Raw genomic sequence first — 24,212 nt, 5'->3', positions numbered from 1 at the left:
CCAGACTGCACTCTCTGGTCATGTCTGCGGTTTCCCCTTTAAGGAAAAGGAAATGCGGAACACGTACTGGTCTGTAAATACAATTGAAATACAGCCCTGAGACAATGACTCCTGACTCTCCTGCTGGTGAACATATAGTCTCTGGAAAATAAAAATGAAGACTTCAGAGCAAGATTGCAGTACCAGAGGGACATCAGGGACTGCTGTGTACTTTGCTTCATGGAAACATGGCTCACCCCCACCATAGCTGCTGCTGCCTGAGGGCTTCACCATCCACTGCAGAGGCAGGACAGTTGAGTCTTTCAAAGGTAGAGGATATGGAGTATGCTGCATGATTAACTCAAGGTGGTCCACAGACATGGTAGTTCCGTCTCAGTCCTGCTCACCTGACCTGGAAAATATAGCGGTCAAATGTTGCCCATTTTATCTGCCAAGTGAGTTTTCCACCATCATCCTAGTAGCAGTGTACATTCCACGACTGGCCAATATCTAGCAGGCACTGGAGAAGCAGAACACCATAATCAGCAGTCACGAAACAATCCACCCTCATACTTTCCTTATTGTTGAGGGGGATTTCAACCAGGCTGGCTTGAAGAAGTCTCTGAACATCTAACACCAATTTATTGCCTGTGGAACCAGAGGAGCCAACACACTTGACCCCTCTTACAGCACCATCTAGAATGCTTACTACGCCATCCCATGCCCACACTGTGAAAAGTCCAATCACTTGGCTGCACTTCTACTCCCAGCAAACAGCCAGAAACTAAAGACCTCAGCAGCAGCGGAGAGAACCAAGAAAGAATGGTCAAGGGAGGTGGAGGGGCACTCACAGGACTGCTTTGAGTCAGTGGACTGGAAAATATTCAGAGATTCATCCTTGAATCTGAATGAGTACGCTACAGTTGTCACCGAATTTATTAAGAGCTATGAGGATGAGTGTGTGTCTTTGACAACATACTGGAAATGCCCAATACAAAAGCCATGGATGAACCAGGAGACTTGTAGTCTGCTGAGTGCTAGATCTATAGCATTCAAGATCAGTAATCCAGATCTATACAAGAAGTCCAGGTATGACCTACGGAAGGCTATTTTAAGAGAGAAAAAGCAATTTCAGTTGAAGTTAAGGAAGGAATCGGATGCACATCAGCTCTGGCAGGGTTTGCAGGCCATTACTTCCTACAAAGCAAAACCTGACATCATGAATGTCTGTGATGCTTCACTCCCAGATGAGCTCAACGCCTTTTATCCTCACTTTGAAAGGGAGAATGAAACTGTACTTATGCGAATCCCTGCAGCACCTTGCAGCCCAATGATCTCTGCCTCAGACACCGATGTCAGAACATCTTTCAAGGGGGTGAAACCTCACAGGCGTCAGACCTTAATGTTGTACCCGACAGGGCACTGAAAACCTGTGTCAATCAACTGGCAGGGGTGTTCAAGGACATCTTGAACCTCTGACTTGCTTCAAAAGGGCGATGATCATTCCAGTGCCTAAGAAGAGCAGGGTGAGCTAACTCAACAACTATCGCCCAGTTTACTGACATCTACTATGATGAGGTGCTGTGAGAGGCTGGTCGTGGGCAGAGCAGAATCATCTCCTGCCTAAGCAAGGACCTGGACTTGCTGCAGTTTGTCTATCGCCACAAAAGGTCAATAGCTCGGCATTCATGACCTTCATACCCTCAGTTCTAATCAACAAGCTCCAAAAGCTGGGCTTCTGCATTTCTCTCTGCAACTGGATACTTGTCTACCTCATTGAGAGACCACAGTGAGTACAGATTGGAAATAACATCCCTTCCTCACTGATAATCAGCCCTGGTACACCCCAACCCTCTCTCTACACCCATGACTATATGACTAGGCAGAGCTCAAATGCCTCCTATAAATGTTCTGCTGACACAACTTTTGTTGGCAGAATTTCAGATGGTGACATGAAGGTATTCAGAAGCTAGATAGATCAGCTGGTTGAGTGGTGTCGCAACAACAGCCTTGAACTCAACATCAGTATGACCAAGGAATTGATTGCCAACTTCAGGAGTGGAAAAACGAGGGAACATGCACTGGTCCTCATCTAGTCATCAGCAGTGGAAAGGGTGAGCAGTTTCAAGTTCCTGGCTGTCAATATCTCTAAATATCTATCCTGGGCCCAAAATATTAATACAATTACAAAGAAGGTATAAAAGCCGCTATATTTCATTAGGAGTTTGAGGAGATTTGGTATGTCACCAGAAGACTCGAGCAAATTTCCAGAGGTATACTGCGGAGAGCTTTCTAACTGGTTCCATCACCATCTGGTATAGAGGGACCACTGCACAGGATTGAAAAAAGCTGCAGCAAGTTGCAAACTCAGCCGGTTCCATCATCGAGGGCAGCTTCAGAAGGAGATGCCTCAAAAAGGCGGCATCCATCAATAAGGACCCCCATCACACAGGACATGCCCTCTTCTTGTTGTTACCATTAAGGGGGAGGTAAAGGAGACTGAAGACACACACTCAACATTTAAGGAACAGCGTCTTACCCTCTTCCACCAATTTTCTGAATGGACAATGATCCCAAGTATATTACATCGCTATTTTTTTGCTCTCTTTTTGCACTACTTATGCTGGTGATATTAAACCTGATTCTGATTCTGAATTCTTTTTATTGGTCTGTTGAAACACAGTGAGTTGAATGACCACCCTCTGTGTAATAAACTCTCTGATTCTTTGCTACATGCAGTTGATATTTGCTCCTCACTGACTATTAATTTCCCCCAATCACGATTTACTACATATCTTCTTTATTGCTCATCTCATCTTCAGCTGCCAGCACTTCTGCAAACACTGTGGCCATAGCACACTGCCTGCCATTCCAGGTATCAATTGTATGACTTCCACTAACACGCCTCAGGACAAGGTATTCATGACTAATGGTAGCAGAAACCCATGGTAGCATTACTCTGATGGTGCGAGTGGCACTCAGCATCATGGGAATGATTCTCTCTTTACTGAGTTCATGGTGGGTGATGCGGCTGATATAAAAGAAGATCCTCAAATTAGTGCATCTTTTAAAATATGGCATTTCCCCACCCCACTAAACTTTCTCTTCTGATTTATAAGCTGCATGCAGCAAGATTACTCATGAATAGACCATAAGATGTAGAAACATAATTAGGCCATTATCCCATCAACCCTGGCCCACCATTCCATCAAGGCTGATCCAATTTCCCTCTCAGCCCCAATCTCCTGCCTTCTCCCCATATTCCTTCATGCCCTGACCTCAAGTCTGTCATGGGAAAAGGAATTCCATTTTTCTCCCTTTAGTAATATTTTCCAAGAATCTGAGAAAACCACTCATGCAAACCTTTGATCAACTCCTGTGAACAGCTGCACTCTGGAAATTAAGCAATAGAGTTGTTATTTACATCTATGCAGTGGACAAAGGTGAGATGAACAAATCTTAATAACTTGAATAGACAAGCTTGTGGTTTTAATTGTTTTAACCAATCATCAGAAACAGGAAATCCAGCATTCGTGTTCACACGAGACTGCTCGTCATTGTAATTTTTTAAAAAGTAAAACAAAAAGCCACGTACAAATCAAACTAAAAAATGGAGAAAAATGTTAAAAGATGTTTTCATTAGAAAGTGGCAAGGCACTTCAATTTTAAAAGTCTTATTAAAAGGTACTTTTTCTCCCCTGATTTGTACCTATTTAACTTCCTTCTTGAGGTTTTCCTGCTTAGCATTTCATGCTTGGGGTGTGAAAACTGCTTCAGACTTCTTCCTAAGCTCAGCCATTTTCTAAAGACCTGTTGAGCCTCATATTAATGGGAGAGAAGCTATTGGAGTGTATAATGAAAGATAGGATTTGTGTGCGTTTGTAAAGGCATTCCCTGCATAGCAACAATCAGCATGGCAGTTCGTGCCTGACAAACTTCATTGAGATTTTTGAGGAGGTGACAAAGAAGCTTCATGAGGGATGTTATCTTCATGGACCTAAAGATTCATGTGGGATGTTATCTACATGGATGTAAAACATTTGATAAGATCCCTCAAGGTAGATTGATTCAGAAGATAAAAATACATGGGGCTGAAGGTGAATTGCAAGTTTGATTTCAGAACTGGCTTGCCCATAGAAGACTGGAAGGATGTTATTTTTCCTGAAGCTCTGTGAAAAGTGGTGTCCTACAAGGATTGGTGCTGAGATCTATGCCATTTGTGATATATATCAATGATTTGGATGAAATTGTAGATGGGATTATTAACAAGTTTGTGTATGCTCCAAGACTGGTGGAGTTTTGGACAGTATAAAAAACTATCAACGAATATAGAGGGGTACAGATCAGTTACAGATATGGGCAGAGAAGGGGTGGGTAAGGTTTTATCCGGGCAAGAGTGAGGAGATCAAATAAAAGGAAAAAGTATGCAGTTAATGGTAGACTCCTTAGCAGCCCTGAGATACAGAGGGATGTTGGGCTCCAGATATACAGTTCACTGAAGGTGGCTATGCAACTGGATAAAGTAGTGAAGAAGGCAGATAGCATATTTTCTTTCCTTCACTGGTAGGGCTGTTGAATATAAGAGTAAGGAAGTCAAGATGTAGCTAAATAAAACTTCATTTAGACTGGATTTGGAATATTGTGTGCAATTCTATTTGTTCTATTGTAGGAAAGATGTGGAGACTTGAGAGTGTGCAGAAGAGGTTTACCTGGATTCAAGGGTAAGAGCAATAAGGAACATGTTTGGACAAACATGGGTTGCTCTCCCTAGCATATTGGAAACTGAAGACACCTGATAGAGGTTTTAAATCATGACACATGTTCATAGGATAGAAAGTCAGATTCTTTACAACAGTATAGAAATGTCGAACTCTACAAGACATGCTTTTAAGGTTAGGGGGGAAAGTTTAAAGGTGATTGAGGGTCATTTTTTGAGGGAATTTGCTCTCAGTCCATTCTCCCTCCATCCCACTAGGGATAGGGTTCCCTTTGTCCTCACCTACCACCCCACCAGCCTCTGATTCCAACATATAATTCTCCGTAACTTCCACCACCTCCACCGGGATCCCACCACCAAGCATATCTTCCCCTCCCCTCTCATCCTGCTTTCTCTTTCGCTCCCTACACGACTCCCTTGTCCATTCATTCCCCATCCCTTCCCACCGATCTCCCTCCCGGCACTTGTAAGCGGAACAAGTGCTACACATGCCCTTACACTTTCTCCCTCACCACCATTCAGGGCCCCAGACAGTTCTTCCAGGTGAGGCGACACATTACCTGTGAGTCAGCTAGGGGGATATACTGTGTCCGGTGCTCCCGGTGCGGCCTTCTATATATTGGCGAGACCCGACATAGACTGGGAGACTGTTTCGCTGAACACCTACGCTCTGTCTACCAGAGAAAGCAGGATCTCCTTTATTTATTTTTTATTCCCTTTTTCTCTCTCTCTTTTTTCTCCCTCAGTCCCTCCCACTATAACCCCTTGCCTGCTTTCCATCTTCCTCTGGTCTCCCCTCCCCCTTTCTTTCTCTCAAGACCTCCCGTCCCATGATCCTCTCCCTTCTCCAGCCTTGTATCTTCTTGCTAATCTATTTTCCAGCTCTTAGCTCCATCCCTCCGCCTCCTGTCCTCTCCTATCATTTTGGATCTCCCCCTCACCCATCCAGTTTCAAATCTCTTACTGGCTCTTCTTTCAGTTAGTCCTAACGGAGGGTCTCGGCCCGAAACGTCAACTGTACCTCTTCCAATAGATGCTGCCTGGTCTGCTGTGTTCACCAGCATTTTGAATATGTACTGCACTTTCCAGCCAAAGGCTTCTTCGACAGGATCTCCTACGCCTGTAAACTCAACAATCTGGAGGGCTAAAGACAGAAGATTCAGTTTAATGCTAGCAGCTGCACATTCCTCACTGTCCAGACTCCGAACAATACTGCTTTTCTTTCATTGTTGGCCAGTACAAATTCTAGATCTCTCTACCCATTAGCCTGGTGAGGATTCCATCATCAGTAGAGAGTATCATCACCCTCCTAAAGGCAGTTAGACCAATAAATGTTGACCGTGCCATGGACCAAGTACAAAAACAAGCATAAATTAAACAGTTTTAACACTTGGACCTGGACTCTAGGAGGAGACAGATTTTGTTTATACAGCAGAGGTCAGGAGATTAGTCTTCCTCTCCTTTGGCAGAGGATGAAGGGCCTTCTCACCAGCTCATTGTCCACCCATACAATTTCGATATATAATAACCTTTCCTTCTCATTGGTATTACTGGCTCCCACCAATATAACAGAAGAATTTTGTTTGGAATGATGCTAAGCTGATGAGAAATCGACCACAAGCAGGGAAAATACTTGCTCATGTGGAAACGTTGAATCATCGTTCATAACTTGCCATCTTACTGCTTGTAAACTTTATTGAAATGAGTCTTCTGAGGCCAAGTGTGAATTTGTTTTGTGGATTTTTAAAAATATCGTAATAAAAGCAGAATAAAATTTAGGCAAAAGACAGACAAATCCTTCTGTGAAGAACATGCAGAAACCCCTACACTCTTCCACCAGAGGGCACTCTTAGTCAAATGGGAGTGAAAGAGTAAGAAATAATTTCAGGAATTCCTTAGATTGTGCATGATCTATTCCTACGTATTTTATGAAAGTATGCTAAAGTGGAAGTGAACATATAGTACCCATCCTTAAGAAATAATAGCTTTAAGGATCGTACATTGGGTCAATTGCTATTTTTTTAAATCTCCTTAATTGTAATTGAAATTTTTGAATTACCTTCTTTGGACTTGCAGATTCCTGGTGCATTACACTGTGTATAATAATCAAGCATTAAATAAAGTGAAAAATGAGGTTTTGAGCAATGAGGAAGGGTTAATTAGCGATCTTGTCGTGAGAGGCCCCTTGGGTAAGAGTGACCATAATATGGTGGAATTCTTCATTAAGATGGAGAGTGACATAGTTAATTCAGAAACAAAGGTTCTGAACTTAAAGAGGGGTAACTTTGAAGGTATGAGACATGAATTAGCTAAGATAGACTGGCAAATGACACTTAAAGGATTGACGGTGGATATGCAATGGCAAGCATTTAAAGGTTGTATGGATGAACTACAACAATTGTTCATCCCAGTTTGGCAAAAGAATAAATCAAGGAAGGTAGTGCACCCATGGCTGACAAGAGAAATTAGGGATACTATCAATTCCAAAGAAGAAGCATACAAATTAGCCAGAGAAAGTGGCTCACCTGAGGACTGGGAGAAATTCAGAGTTCAGCAGAGGAGGACAAAGGGCTTAATTAGGAAGGGGAAAAAAGATTATGAGAGAAAACTGGCAGGGAACATAAAAACGGACTGTAAAAGCTTTTATAGATATGTAAAAAGGAAAAGACTGGTAAAGACAAACGTAGGTCCCCTGCAGACAGAAACAGGTGAATTGATTATGGGGAGCAAGGACATGGCAGACCAATTGAATAATTACTTTGGTTCTGTCTTCACTAAGGAGGACATAAATAATCTTCCAGAAATAGTAGGGGACAGAGGGTCCAGTGAGATGGAGGAACTGAGCGAAATACATGTTAGTAGGGAAGTGTTGTTAGGTAAATTGAAGGGATTGAAGGCAGATAAATCCCCAGGGCCAGATGGTCTGCATCCTAGAGTGCTTAAGGAAGTAGCCCAAGAAATAGTGGATGCATTAGTGATAATTTTTCAAAACTCGTTAGATTCTGGACTAGTTCCTGAGGATTGGAGGGTGGCTAATGTAACCCCACTTTTAAAAAAAGGAGGGAGAGAGAAACCGGGGAATTATAGACCGGTTAGCCTAACGTCGGTGGTGGGGAAACTGCTGGAGTCAGTTATCAAGGATGTGATAACAGCACATTTGGAAAGCGGTGAAATGATCGGACAAAGTCAGCATGGATTTGTGAAAGGAAAATCATGTCTGACGAATCTCATAGAATTTTTTGAGGATGTAACTAGTAGAGTGGATAGGGGAGAACCAGTGGATGTGGTATATTTGGATTTTCAAAAGGCTTTTGACAAGGTCCCACACAGGAGATTAGTGTGCAAACTTAAAGCACACGGTATTGGGGGTAAGGTATTGGTGTGGGTGGAGAATTGGTTAGCAGACAGGAAGCAAAGAGTGGGAATAAACGGGACCTTTTCAGAATGGCAGGCGGTGACTTGTGGGGTTCCGCAAGGCTCAGTGCTGGGACCCCAGTTGTTTACAATATATATTAATGACTTGGATGAGGGAATTAAATGCAGCATCTCCAAGTTTGCGGATGACACGAAGCTGGGTGGCAGTGTTAGCTGTGAGGAGGATGCTAAGAGGATGCAGGGTGACTTGGATAGGTTGGGTGAGTGGGCAAATTCATGGCAGATGCAATTTAATGTGGATAAATGTGAAGTTATCCACTTTGGTGGCAAAAATAGGAAAACAGATTATTATCTGAATGGTGGCCGATTAGGAAAAGGGGAGGTGCAACGAGACCTGGCTGTCATTATACACCAGTCATTGAAAGTGGGCATGCAGGTACAGCAGGCGGTGAAAAAGGCGAATGGTATGCTGGCATTTATAGCGAGAGGATTTGAGTACAGGAGCAGGGAGGTACTACTGCAGTTGTACAAGGCCTTGGTGAGACCACACCTGGAGTATTGTGTGCAGTTTTGGTCCCCTAATCTGAGGAAAGACATCCTTGCCTTAGAGGGAGTACAAAGAAGGTTCACCAGATTGATTCCTGGGATGGCAGGACTTTCATATGAAGAAAGACTGGATGAACTGGGCTTGTACTCGTTGGAATTTAGAAGATTGAGGAGGGATCTGATTGAAACGTACAAGATCCTAAAGGGATTGGACAGGCTAGATGCAGGAAGGTTGTTCCCGATGTTGGGGAAGTCCAGAACGAGGGGCCACAGTTTGAGGATAGAGGGGAAGCCTTTTAGGACCGAGATTAGGAAAAACTTCTTCACACAGAGAGTGGTGAATCTGTGGAACTCTCTGCCACAGGAAACAGTTGAGGCCAGTTCATTGGCTCTATTTAAGAGGGAGTTAGATATGGCCCTTGTGGCTACGGGGGTCAGGAGGTATGGAGGGAAGGCTGGGGTGGGGTTCTGAGTTGGATGATCAGCCATGATCATAATAAATGGCGGTGCAGGCTCGAAGGGCCGAATGGCCTACTCCTGCACCTATGTTCTATGTTTCTATGTTTCTAATATTCCACTCTCCACAGTTTTAATACAGACTTATTCAAGTTGTTTTAAACAGGCAAGCTTTTTCTCAGGTAAAAAATGTAGAGAAGGGAAACCTTTAAAACAGGTTGGCCCACACCATTGCCTGGAGTTGTTATCAAGCATTTATCCCCACTCCAATATGTCACCTGATCTGAATGCTGACTTCTCATCCGGCAGGTCCAAGTCGGCCTAGATCCTAGTGACATGAGTAGAGTCACTAGTGGGATAGTGAGAAGTCCCATCCCCCAAGGTCAAGGCCTTGACTGCATGAAAAGCTGTGAGTGGTGTTCTTCCCCCTGCAAAGGTTGTCATAGCTGTTTAATAGACTTTAAACTATTTTTCCCCAGCGATACTCAATACCAATTAAAATATAAGTTAATAATTAAAACAATCTTTTTTTAAGTTAAAAAAACTAAAATTAACTGAACTATGTAATAACATCAATTCCTCTCCGTGCCTTGTGGCACATTGGGAGGCAACCTTGCCATTTCTTTAGTATTTAGCTGTTCCACCCAGCACAGATGGATTTGAACTTGGGACAACTCGCCCTGAAGTCCGGTACTGATGCCACTACACCACCGGCCAGAATAATAGCGTTAATGAATGAATATAAATCTCAAGTGAAATAATTGTTTGAAAAGAAAGTAATCTTACATTTCACTTCCAAATCTGCAACTTCCATTGAAATTAAGTTTCAGATCAGGCACCAGCTTTGCCTTGGTGCAGGATCCCAGAATCAGCTCCCCAATGTGAAGCTGAGGAAATTCTACTTGTCCTTCTCACTTTTAAATACTTATTTTGATTTATGCTGTTGCATTTGTGATTCCTGAGAACATCTCAGTCACCTTTACTGTGCTGTTAACCAGAGTTGTACTTGATGCTACTAACCATGAAAACAATCTTCTTGGGGCTTACTCCAACGATCTGCATGATATTCAGTCTCTGATTCATACTCTCCCCTGTGTCAAGGTCCCAAATGTCCACATCAACCATCCTTTTTTAAAAATTTGTGATTAAGATTGTTGCTCTGTGCTGAACTGAGATCAATTCAACTTTCAGGTTTTGTGTCCATTATTTCTGATATATCATTAATAACTTTGTTTTTCTTTTGTTTCAGAGGATGCCATGCTAATTTTAGTAGTGCTCATTGCCCTGATTATTCCCATAATTTGCCTGCTGAGCTATTTCCTGTACAGAAGGAAACGAGTAAGTAAATTTGTGATTTAAATTACAAATTCTTTTGTGTTATAGAGTCGTAGAGCAATACAGCATGAATACAGACTCTTTGGCCCAACCTACATCTGCCCCAATCACTTCCTCCAGCAGCTCATTCCATATACTCACCACCCTCTGCATGAAAATGTTGCCCCCCTCAGTCCCCTTTTCAACCTTCTTCCCCACACCTAAATCTATGCCCCTAATTTTAGTGTCCTCTATCATGGGGAAAAAACTTACCATCCAACCTATCTCTGCCTCCCATTATTTTAAATGTTTCTATAAAGTCGCCCTTCATTCTCTTACATTCCAAGAAATATGGACTTAACCTGACCAACCTCTCCCTATAACCCAAGCCCTCCTGTCTTGTCAACATCCTTGTAAATCTTTTCTGAACTCTTTCCACTTTAACCACAACTTTGTTATAATAAGGTCTGCTATGAAAGACCAAAACTAAACATAGTACTCCGTGTGTTTTAACCAATGGCTTATACAGGTATAATAGCAACATGATATCTTAACTCCAATGTTCAAAGTCCTGACTGAAGGCCAGCATGCTAAATACTTTTTTACCACCCTACGACGCCACTTTCATTGAACTATACACTTGTACTCCTATGTCTACCTGTTGCATTACACTCTCTCGTTGCTAGCATAAGTGCTATGCTGGTTTGACTTTCCAAAATGCAACACGTCACATTTACTTGTACTGAAGTCATCTGCCATTTCTCAGCCCACTTTCTTAACTGATCGAGATTTCCCCTGTAATCTACAATAACCTTCTTCACCATCACCAACGTCTCCTAATTTTGTGTTATCCACCAATTTACTGATCAAACATTGTGCATTTGTATCCAAATCCTTTATATAAATAATGAATAACTAGGGTTTCGACACAGCCTGTGACACACCTCTCGTCCATAATGAGAGACACCCTTCAGCACCATACTCTGCTTACTAGCTCTGAGCCAGAAAATTGGCTTTGTGTTCAAACACCTCGTTCAGTAAGATGCTTGTAAGCTTTGTTAGCATGTCATATCGACTGTACTGCATTTGTTATTTGTTTGAGTCAGCTGAGAATAGTGGGAGGATAACCAGGTAAATATATAACACCTTGTTCCTGTGCATTGTTTCATGCCCATGTCTTTACAGTGAATGTTTGTTGACTGGTTAGCTACTAGTAAGATGAGCTGAGGTCAGTTGAGTCCTCACCCACTTATACTTTCAGCAAAGGTAGTAAAGGTCAATGGGGAAGATTGGAAGCAGCGATAAAAACCCCATTCCAACCATCCAGGTATTAGAAACATAGAAAATAGGTGCAGGAGTAGGCCATTCGGCCCTTCGAGCCTGCACCGCCATTTATTATGATCATGGCTGATCATCCAACTCAGAACCCAGCCTTCCCTCCATACCCCCTGACCCCTGTAGCCACAAGGGCCATATCTAACTTCCTTTTAAACATAGCTAATGAACTGGCCTCAACAGTTTGCTGTGGCAGAGAATTCCACAGATTCACCACTCTCTGTGTGAAGAAGTTTTTCCTAACCTCGGTCCTAAAAGGCTTCCCCTCTATCCTCAAACTGTGACCCCTCGTTCTAGACCTCCCCAACATCGGGAACAATCTTCCCGCATCTAGCCTGTCCAATCCCTTTAGGATCTTATACGTTTCAATCAGATCCCCCCTCAATCTTCTAAATTCCAACGAGTACAAGCCCAGTTCATCCAGTCTTTCTTCATATGAAAGACCTGCCATCCCAGGAATCAATCTGGTGAACCTTCTTTGTACTCCCTCTATGGCAAAGATGTCTTTCCTCAGATTAGGGGACCAAAACTGCACACAATACTCCAGGTGTGGTCTCACCAAGGCCTTGTACAACTGCAGTAGTACCTCCCTGCTCCTGTACTCGAATCCTCTCGCTATAAATGCCAGCATACCGTTCGCCTTTTTCACCGCCTGCTGTACCTGCATGCCCACTTTCAATGACTGGTGTATAATGACACCCAGGTCTCGTTGCACCTCCCCTTTTCCTAATCGGCCACCATTCAGATAATAATCTGTTTTCCTATTTTTGCCACCAAAGTGGATAACTTCACATTTATCCACATTAAATTGCATCTGCCATGAGTTTGCCCACTCACCCAACCTATCCAAGTCACCCTGCATCCTCTTAGCATCCTCCTCACAGCTAACACTGCCACCCAGCTTCGTGTCATCCGCAAACTTGGAGATGCTGCATTTAATTCCCTCATCCAAGTCATTAATATATATTGTAAACAACTGGGGTCCCAGCACTGAGCCTTGCGGTACCCCACTAGTCACTGCCTGCCATTCTGAAAAGGTCCCGTTTATTCCCACTCTTTGCTTCCTGTCTGCTAACCAATTCTCCACCCACACCAATACCTTACCCCCAATACCGTGTGCTTTAAGTTTGCACACTAATCTCCTGTGTGGGACCTTGTCAAAAGCCTTTTGAAAATCCATTTTGGTCCGTATTGATACCTCTGCTCATGAGAGATTAACCATATCAACACAAACCAGGAAATTAAAACCATCCTGTGGCTAATCCATTCTCAGCAGTGGATGTGAGAATAGATTTAGTATTGTCATTACAGTACGTTAACTTCAAAACTCAAAATGATGAGCTGTAGCTCAAAGAAGAGCAGGATGTGATGGAAATTTCACACAGTTAGTTATCCGTTTTCTGCATTTGCATTACTCAGTGCTACCACCTTGATAAAGAACAGGTCTCCTCACAAAAAAGGTAGACATTTTTCAAATAAAAACAATCATGCTGGTGAAAAACAATGGCCTGAATTTTGCCAAAGAAATCTGCCACTGGTTGTTGTCATTACACCTCGAAGCAGCCAGCAACATCTGGAAGGCAGACTCATGCTGTCATGTGCAGCAATCCAGAAGCCACTGTCAGGGGTTTCTTGTCCCTCCATGCCCTTCACAGAGTAGGATGGTGTCTGCAGCCCACTATGGCTTCAGAAATCAGTGGTGCTATCGCAACATCGGGAATTTTTAAATTATTTAAAGAAAGATAGAACCATACCCTAGAACATTACATCACAGAAACAGGCCTTTTGGCCCTTCTTGGCTGTGCCAAACCATTTTTCTGCCTAGACCCACTGACCTGCACCTGGACCATATCCTTCCATTCATCTTTCATCCATGTACCTGTCCAAGTTTTTCTTAAACGTTAAAAGTGAGCCCACACTTACCACCTCAACTGGCAGCTCATTCCACACTCCCACTACTCTCTGTGTGAAGAAGCCCTCCACCAATGTTACCTTTAAACTTTTCCCCCCTCACCCTTAACCCATGTCCTCTGGTTTTTTTTCTCCCCTTGCCTCAGTGGAAAAAGCCTGCTTGTATTCACTCTATCTATACCCATCATAATTTTATATACCTCTATCAAATCTCCCCTCATTCTTCTACGCTCCAGGGAATAACGTCCTAACCTATTCAACCTTTCTCTGTAACTCAGTTTTTCAAGTCCCGGCAACATCCTTGTAAACCTTCTCTGCACTTGTTCAACCTTATTAATATCCTTCCTGTAATTTGGTGACCAAAACTGTACACAATACTCCAAATTCGGCCTCACCAATGCCTTATACAACCTCACCATAACATTCCAGCTCTTATACTCAATACTTTGATTAATAAAGGCCAATGTACCAAAAGCTCTCTTTACGACACTATCTATCTGTGACGCCACTTTCAGGGAATTTTGTATCTGTATTCCCAGATCCCTCTGTTCAACTGCACTCCTCAGTGCCTTACCATTAACCCTGTATGTTCTACCTTGGTTTGTCCTTCCAAAGTGCAATACCTTACACTTGTCTGTATTAAACTCCACCTGCCATTTTTCAGCCCATTTTTCCAGCTGGTCCAAATCCCTCTGCAAGCTTTCAAAACCTTCCTCACTGTCCACTACATCTCCAATCTTTGTATCATCAGCAAATTTTCCGACCCAATTTACCACATTATCATCCAGATCATTGATATGGATGACGAATAACAATGGACCCAGCAATGATCCCTGTGGCACACCACTAGTCACAGGCCTCCACTCAGAGAAGCAATCCTCCACTACCACTCTCTGGCTTCTCCCATTCAGCCAATGTCTAATCCAATTTACTACCTCTCTATGTATACCTAGCGACCGAATCTTCCTAACTAACCTTCCATGCGGGACCTTGTGAAAGGCCTCACTGGAGTCCATGTAGACAATATCCACTGCCTTCCCTTCATCCACTTTCTTGGTAACCTCCTCGAAAAACTCCAATAGATTTGTTCAACATGACCTACCACGCACAAAGCCAAGTTGACTTTCCCTAATAAGTCCCTGTCTATCCAAATACTTGTAGATCCTATCTCACAGTACTCCTTTCAGTAATTTACCTACTACCAACGTCAAATTTACCGACCTATAATTTCCTGGATTAATTTTAGAGCTTTTTTAAAATAATGGAACAACATGAGCTATCCTCCAATCCTCTGGCACCACACCCCTAGATACCGACGTTTTAAATATATCTGCCAGAGCCCCTGCAATTTCAACACTAGTCTCCTTCAAGGTCCATGGGAATACCCTGTCAGGTCCTGGGGATTTATCTACTCTGATTTACCTCAAGATAGCAAGCACCTCCTCCTCCTCAATCTGTATAGGTTCCATGACCTCACTACTTGTTTGCCTTATTTCCATTGACTTCATGCCAGTTTCCTTAGTAAGTACAGACGTTAAAAAAACCCAGTTAAGATCTCCCCCATTTCTTTTGGTTCCACACATAGCCGACCACTCTGATCTTCAAGAGGATCAATTTTATCCCTTACTGTCCTTTTGCTCTTAATATACCTGTAGAAGCTCTTTGACTTATCCTTCACCTTGACTGCCAAGGCAACCTCATCTCTTCTTTTAGCCCTCCTGATTTCTTTCTTAAGTTTTTTTTGCACTTTTTATACTCCTCAAGCACTTTATTTGCTCCCTGTTTCCTATACATGTCATACATCTCTCTCTTCTTCTTTATCAGAGTTCCAATATCCCTTGAGAACCAAGGTTCCTTATTTCTATTCACTTTGCCTTTAATCCTGACAGGAACATACAAACTCTGCACTCTCAAAATTTCTCCTTTGGAGGCCTCCCACTTACCAATCACATCCTTGCCAGAGAACAACCTGTCTCAATCCGTGCTTTTTAGATCCTTTCTCATTTCTTCAAATTTGGCCTTCTTCCAGTTCAGAACCTCAACCCTAGGACCAGATCTATCTTTATCCATGGTCAAGTTGAAACTAATGGTGTTATGATCACTGGAACCAAAGTGCTCCCCTACACATATTTGTCCTTATCACCTGTCCTAACTCGTTTCCTAATAGGAGATCTAATATTGCATCCTCTCTAGTTGGTACTCTATATATTGATTTAGAAAACTTTCCTGAACACATTTTACAAACTCTAAACCATCTAGACCCTTAACAGTATGGGAATCCCAATCAATATGTGGAAAATTAAAATCCTCAACTATCACTACTTTATGTTTCCTGCAGTTGTCTGCTACCTCTCTGCAGATTTGCTCCTCCAATTTTTGCTGACTATTGGGTGGTCTATGATACAACCCCATTAATGAGGTCATATCTTTCCTGTTTCTCAGTTCCACCCATATGGCCTCAGTAGACAAGCCCTCCAATCTGTCCTGCCTGAGCACTGCTGTAACATTTTCCCTGACTAGCAATGCCAGCCACCCCCCCCCCACCCTTCATCCCTCTGCCTCTATCACGTCTGAAACATCAGAACCCTGGAACATGAAGCTGCCAGTCCTGCCCCTCTTGCAGCCAAGTTTCACTAATGGCTATAATGTCATAATTCCACGTGTCAATCCACGCCCTCAGCTCGTCAGCCTTCCCCACCATACTCCTTGCATTGAAAAAGACACACCTCAGAACTTTATTACCACCACTCAACCCTTCTATTTGTGACTTTGCATGAACTTTTAACATCATTTATTTTCACCTCCGCTCCACTATCTGCTCCGGCACTCTGGTTCCCATCCCCCTGCAAATCTAGTTTAAACCCTCCCCAATAGCACTAACAAACCTCCCTGAAAGGATATTGGCCCCCTTGTAGTTCAGGTGTAAAGATGGAACAGAATGAGACTCTTTCAGTCCATAGAGGTTCCACTGTCCTTTTGTAACAGCAATCTAGTCAATCTAGGTCCCCAGCTCTTTCTTTACTTTCCTCAGTTTTACTTTCCTTCACATACTTCCCCCACGGTGGAATCTGCATCTGCTAATCTTTCAGGCGGTGCACTCATGTCACCTCACATAGGAGCAACACAAAACACTCTGTCACCTGTATTGACCTCAAAGACTGTTATCTCTTTCAACAACAAATTTAAAAAACATGAAGAATCCATGTAAATTTGAGTAGTCCCTGAAGTTGCTAACCAAATTACATCTGCCAAATAATAGCATTCTAGCTATGTGAACTGCAAAGCCGTTCCCAGGTCAAATCATGCTAGGTCATGACACCAATAATCTCCCTTCCTTCGGTGTTGTACTGAACCACCAATGAGTTTGCCACTGATTGGAGTTAATCCACAGCATGGAAGGAATCTTCTTCATCTTCACTCCTGACCCAAGATCATTCAAATCTCAGTCAGCAGTTTAGAGAACTCAGATAAAATTTAGTTACTGTGTGTGAATATCAGAGGCTGAACTACATGCCATCAATGTTATGAAAGGTTGGGTTTCACACTAAATATTTTGAAAACAGATGCCCTCTGTCATTGTGCAGCATTGAAACGCTGCGCCATTGTTTGCTAAAAAACCTGGACCATTTTCCATATCTCGGCAGCCACCTCATGGTAAAGACATTCATCAGTTAAGTCATTTGCATAAATGAGGTGAGGTACAGGAACAATGAAACCTGTTGACAACAGTTTTATAGGCATGTAGTTTCAGACAGTATCAAGGACAACACTGACCGTTTCCTGACATGGCCAGTGCAGCCTGCAACCGACTGTTGTAGGAGATTTAGAGACCAAGCCTGTAAACCTGATACCTGGCTTATCAGCTACCAAGAAAAGGTGACCCTGTCTTCTTGCATGCTTTAAAGATAGCCACATACTACAGTAGGCACCTCAACTCATTGCTGAGACAATGTTGGTGGTATTTCTCCAAAGCCATCTAAATCTAAGGGTAGGATAAAGCCATCAGTGGCAGTGTCCTTTTTCAAGGCTATGGCTATAGAATAGAGGCTGTGAGCATTCTCAACCAGTGCTGAATCTGGGCCAGATTGTCGAAGCAGAAATTCTACCTTGAATACTGTTGGCTGAGATTTCCAGGAGGGGAGAGAAAATGCTTCAAAGATGTTCTCGTAAGAGTCCCTGAAAATATACAACATCTGACGGGACTCCTGGGAACTTCTGGTCCATGACCGCTAAAAGTGGAGATACATCTCTTGGGAAGGTTTTGGGAATTTCAAATGCATTTGTCTGTGGCACGCAGAAGCTCTGCTCTGTGAAAATTCTGGATAACTATTCCATCTCCCAAACTTTCCTGTATCATTAAGGAACACATGTCATCATCTAAAGATCCCACACTGACTTCATCAGCTATCTCAGCACCTGCAGAACTAGAGTGGGAGCAAATTATCGTCAACCCTTAGATGAACAAAAAGCATTCCAGATCGCAGACACTCGCTTTGAATTTTAATGCTGATTCTCTCAATGCAAAATGTTTCTTTCCTAGAGAAGTCTAGAACATTATTGTTTCTGAACACACTTATCAAATTTCGGCTCAACTTGCTTTACACTAAGATAAAAAAAAAGAAACTGTTTCTCATATCTATCCATGTCATAAGTCCCCTTACCTTGGAATTATTTGAATAAGTCTTTTCTGCCCCTCAGAAAGATATACCTCCCAAAGTGCAGAGCACAGATTTCATCTTCTAGCTTTAAGATAGCCATCTCTGTGGCCTGGGAAAATACTTGAATATAATTGGCCACTCACATTTCTTGATGCTATCACAGCTATAGGTCAAAGAGAAACCCATGCTTCAGAGATCAATAAGATCATTGAAGGCACGTCATTAAAATCCAGACAAAAATTATTACGGGTATTGTTAAAAAGACAAAATTATCTAAACTGGAATGTGAAGAGTGAATCTTTGAGCTTTTTCATAATCTATTGTGTGAATGCTCTTAAGGTTTAGACTACAGAGAGGTATGAATAGACTGCCTTGTATCATGATAAACTGTGCTTTGGCCTCATCAAACATGTTGTGAAATGAAATGAACTGTTCACTTGCTGCATTATCATCCAGCATTTGTCGTCAGGGTGATAAAACACAGCAGAGTCACCCACATCCAGAACAGCGTCTCGAGAGGGCACTTATCCCCAGTAACCTGCTCACCAATACTCAGGGCCTGAAATGCCAGCTGTTTATTCCCCTCCACAGATATGGCCTGACTTGCTGAGTTGCTACAGCATGTTGTGTGTGTTTCTCTAGAACAGGATCCCTGTGTAGCATCATTTTAATGAATTCGGGGTCCAGGGAAAATCAGACAAAGTGCAAATCAGACTTGTTGACCAAGGAAATAGTTTATGAAATTTCTCTGTTGGTGAAGTCGGGAGAGAAACTTTGAAACAGTTCAATGTCTGCTTGAGTTTCTTCTCATTTATTTCAGCTCTCAGGCGACACACTGTGGTCACAGTAGTTAGCTGCAGTTTGGGCATATCACTAAATGCCAGTTCCCAATTCCATGGCTTCTTCAATGTAAACCCAACTTACCCACAACACAACATCAATCCTTAAATCATTCTCAATGCATGAAAATATGAAAACTATTCTCAGTGTGAATATGGAACCAAACAACATCCCACTATCGTTCTGAAGGTCTGCTTCCCTATCCAAACCATTCCAATACAATCTCAAGCCTAGCAACTTCCCATCAAGGTGGGAAATTGTTCAGAAATGATTGTTCACAAAATGCAGAGCAAATCCAGTCCAACTAATCATTGCGTGGTCAGTCCACTCTCAGTCATCATCAGGTAATGGAAGTGTCTCTGACAGTTCTATCAAGAAGCACATATCCAACAGTAACCTGCTGACCAATTTAGATAGCATTTGCCATGTCCTGGTAAAACTGTAGACTATGGACATTGGGGGAAAGTCTTTGACTTTGAGTCCTGATGAAGGATCTCGGCCTGAAACGTTAACTGTTTACTCTTTTCCATAAATGCTGCCCGGCCTGCTGAAGTTCCTCCAGCATTTTGATGTGTTGGTCTGGATTTCCAGCATCTGCAGATTTTCTTGTGTTGGCATGAAGCTGCCATTATGTCATGGGGAGTTGCATTTCCCAGAGATCCAGCTCCCTACAACAGAATCTTTCCCCTTTCCTGTGCACACTCCGTAATGTCAATCCTCACCCTACCACCTCAATGTATTATCATTCCTGACTGTTACATCAACACTCTTCAGAACTGCTGTCTTCAATGTAAGACACGGTTTTGTAGAATTGTATTGGTAATGCATGGCTGCTGCTTTCTCAAACTCCTCAGAGAACAGTACTAGAGATTAAATTTTTGACCCATTGGTGTGCCTATCTAATGCATCCATTTGCTATCACTAAAATTTTGGGTGATTCTCCTTTAAACGTATTGGCTGATTGTCATTAGAATTCCTTGAAGAACATTCACACTCCTGGCCCTTTGGACTGAGTATTAGTCTAGTTCTCTATCTGAAAGACAACATCATAAAGATATTGTACTTGAGATTAGAATGCAACCTGTGAGCCAAATTTGACATTTATTGTATGCACATGGTCACACACATAACATACCAATATGTATATTGTCACCCAAAGTCACCACTAACAAATACAAATATAATCCATTCAGGGATGTGGCCATGTAGGAACCAATAAAAAGATTTCTTTTTGGAGGCATGGCTCAGATGCTAAATGCATATATTTAAGTATATTCATCAAAGAAAAAGAGGTGAATGTGCTTTAAAAGTGTCCAATGCCTTTAAGTACTTGCACCCATGTTTCTCATGTTCCATTTAAAGTGGATAAAGGGGGGAAAAAAGGAGAAAACAAGGTAAAGAGGATTTTAGAAGCATGGCTTTGCTAAACTAATTTGCATTTGACCAATGAGTTGAGTTTTTTAGCAAGTTAAAGAGATGATTCATGAGAGTATAACAAATTGGTGATGCTGTTATGAATATTTAGAAAGTGTTTGACAAAGCCCTGTCTATAAATAATGGTAAATTTATGGGTTAACATGCCAGTGATTGTATACACAAAAGTTCTCTGACGGATGGTGTACAGACAGTAATGGTGGAAGTATGCTTTTCCGATCGGAGCGAAGATTATAGTATTCTTCCGCTGAGGTCCATGTTGAATACCCTGCTCTTGAATTGTATACATTATCAGAGCTTTCAGCTAAAATAAAACACAGATCGTGGCAAATGGTGGAATGAATAACAATAGGCTTCATGCAGACATAAGCATATTATCATATGTGACAAGTTTATGGCAACTGAAATTTAAGAAACAGATATTGGTTGATTTTGATAGGAGTATCAAAACCAGAAGGATAGAGAGTGGAAGATAGAATCAGAAATGCATGTCTTTAATAGTGAGAGGGAAATTTGAGAAGGCTATGTTACCTTGGTTGTGCTAATGCTAACGGTACAAAATGTAAAGGAACTATTCTTTGCAATAATAGAATATTGGACTTCCAAGTGTCACACTGCCAACAGATTTTTTTTTCATTACGCCTTAAGAAAACTGTCAAGATCTTAGAGAGATGACTTAAATGTAAAATCCTATGTAGCATTAATGTACCAAAATCAGTGAATTCATTTCGAGGAGATTTACAAAGTTGGTGCAGGGAATTAAAAAATTAAAGGTTAGTTGGGGCAACTAGAGAAATTAGTAATGTTTTCCTTGGAGCAGAGAAGATTAAGGGAAGGTTTGACAGAGGTGCTCAAAATGATGAAGGATTTTCCTAGAAAAAGTAAGAACTGTTTGCAGGGGTCAATGGTTGTTAACCAGAGATGTCAGGTTAAAAAAAATATTCCTCACATAAAGATGTTGTGGAACATATTGCTTAAAATTGGTTTGACGGCTCATGCAATATTAAGTCTCAGAAGAGAGTCAGATACGTACTTGGAAAAAGAGATTTCCTGTGAAAGTGTATTATTGGATAGCTCTTTAGCAGCACCGGTTTGGATAGAAGGGGAAATGCGATATCATTTATGATTCTCTAAGCACCAGTTTAGTGAATTTTCATATTACCAACATAAACACTCCATTCTTAAACATAACACATTGTCTAATTACAAATCTGAAATACCTGAACTTCCAAGGTGGTTCTAAACTGCGAATGATATATGGATATGGCTTAACACCACTTAGTTCATAATAAATAGGGTTAAGCACTCTGTAACAAATTACATTTGTAATACAGGGGTATTCTGGTAGTTATTAAAACAAAACCAGTTAGACATTACCACCAATGTGAGCATTTATCTGGACATCCTAACTTTTCTGAAACTTCAGTGACCTTGTCTTATTTTGGTAGGTGGTGTACTGGATAACAATAACACCATGGGTATGACTGTATGATTTTTTTTTCTATTTTTCAGAGGTATTCCTTTGATCTCTCCCAAAAAACTGCTGAAGATGCTAACATCCCCTTGAGTTGCCCAATTCTACCAGGAGGCTTTGAACTAACAGCAGGTATATTCTCTGTAATAACATGAATTTGCCGTCTCTTTTCAGAGATTTATTTCCAGAGTATGAGAAATTACATCAGATAGTTTCTGCAGTATGAGATAAAGAAAGGGGAAAAAATAAAAAATAATAAATAAATAAGGGATGGGTAAGAAGGGGAGAAGGGGCATTAATGGAAGTTAGAGAAGGCAATGTTCATGCCATCAGGTTGGAGGCTACCCAGATGGAATATAAGGTGTTGTTCCTCCAACCTGCGTGTGGCTTCATCTTGACAGCAGAGGAGGCCATGGATGGACATATCAGAATGGGCTATAATTTCCTTTCTTTTGTCTTCCTCACTTCTTAAAGAGTGAAGTGACATTTGCTATCTTCCTGTCCTCCGGAACCACGCCAGAATCAAATGATTCTTGAAAGATCAGAGCTTATGCACCTTCTATCTCTTCAGCAACCTCTCTCAGGACTCTGAGATGTAGTCCATCTGGTCCAGGTGACTTATCCACCTTAAGACTTTCAGTTTGCATGTCACTTTTTCATTTGTGATAGCAGTGGTACTCACTCCTGCTCCCTGACACTCACAGACCTCTGGCACACTACTAGTGTCTTCCCTAACATGGTCTCTAAAGAGCTGCATCTCAATGCACTTGGTACAGATGTGGCCACTGGGGAGGCTGGAAGTCTCCTGGAAATTCCACATCTGACACCCAGAACAGAACACTGGCCCTGCTGACATGCCCCCTATTCTTTCAAGGGTTAACTAAGAAAAAGAACTAAGAATTAAACTTGCCTACTTATGTCGCCTCTGACTGTTCTTGCTGAATCCTTACCTCTCTGACTCAGACCACTCCCACGATGACTGTTCCGCTAGACGGTACCTCTCTTTTAGGGAGACTGTCTTTTTCAAGCTCCACTCTGGACCCGTTTCTATTGTGTCTGCACCACTGTCCAGTCAAACTCTCCCGCTGAACGCTGGCGGCACTTCCAACGTCTGCTCCGGACCTGTGTGGGAACGTTTCTACTGAGTCTGTGTCACTGTGGAAAGACTCCTGCTGAAATCTGTCTGCTTTTTCAAGCTCCGCTCCGGTCCTGCACAGGATCGCTTCTACTGCGTCTGCGCCGCTGTCCAATCAAATGGGGCAAGTGAGTGTAGTTATCCCCTTTTATTCAAGAGCCTGATGGTTGGGGGGTAGTAAGTGTTCTTGAACCTGGTGGTGTGAGTCCTGAGGCTCTTGTACCTTCTACCTGATGGCAGCAGCAAGAAGAGAGCATAGCCTGGGTGGTGGGGATCTCTGAAAATGGGTACGGCTTTCCTACAACAGCATTTCATTTAGATGTGCTCAATGGCTGAGAGGTCTTCAGTGGATATTAGAATTTGGTTAAATATTCATAGTTCGATCACAATGTTAGTGACAGCAGTGGTCCACCTCTGTGCCGCAGTACAAGTTGAACAGCCAGCATCAGCACCAAGGTAAAACGGCTGCAGACTTCAAGTACAATAAGTGTTTAAAGGATGTGAACTTGAGATAATGAGATAAAGAGTCCTTCAAGTGAGATCATTGGGTGTGGGAAACATCTGAATGATGGGGCAAGTGAGTGGAGTTATCTCCTTTTAATCAGGAGCCTGCTGGTACAATCATGTAGTAAGAGGAGACTGCTCAGTGAGAAAGCAGTGAATTCCCAGCAAGCATTTGTTATCGGAGTCATAGAAATGCACCACAGAAACAAGCAATGGAGACAGCAGTCAAGCACCACTTCCCAGCTGCTGGACCTGAAAACGATATTGTCCAGAAGGTTCTTCAGATGTCAAGAATGAGTCACAAATCTTGTTCCAGACATTTTATTAGATGTTCATAATAAAGAAATAACAGGAAAGTATTCTGAGCAAGTAACAGAGCAGCAGGTAACCATCTCTGACTGTAATTAACTCATACAAACTACTAACCTGCCTCCTGGACTGAAAGCTGGTTCAAGATGAACAGGTAAGGGAATCTTCTCTCGTAAGAACAGCCTGTGAGACAATAAAGACTGTCTTGATTTTCATTGCCGTGAC

General features: G+C 42.2%; 1 protein-coding gene across 1 annotated transcript in view; it reads left to right on the top strand.

Moving 5' to 3' along the window:
* LOC134344905 (uncharacterized) overlaps window positions 1-24,212 on the top strand; it is a 124,550-nt gene that overhangs the window by 64,218 nt on the left and 36,120 nt on the right. Inside the window, exons 3-4 of the mRNA XM_063045036.1 lie at window positions 10,323-10,411; window positions 22,078-22,171. Coding sequence (XP_062901106.1) covers window positions 10,323-10,411; window positions 22,078-22,171 — 183 coding nt within the window. The remainder of the gene's footprint in view (window positions 1-10,322; window positions 10,412-22,077; window positions 22,172-24,212) is intronic.

Source organism: Mobula hypostoma, chromosome 4, assembly GCF_963921235.1.
Source record: "Mobula hypostoma chromosome 4, sMobHyp1.1, whole genome shotgun sequence".
Taxonomy (NCBI): Eukaryota; Metazoa; Chordata; class Chondrichthyes; order Myliobatiformes; family Myliobatidae; genus Mobula; species Mobula hypostoma.
This window is presented reverse-complemented; position numbering and strand designations above follow the sequence as displayed.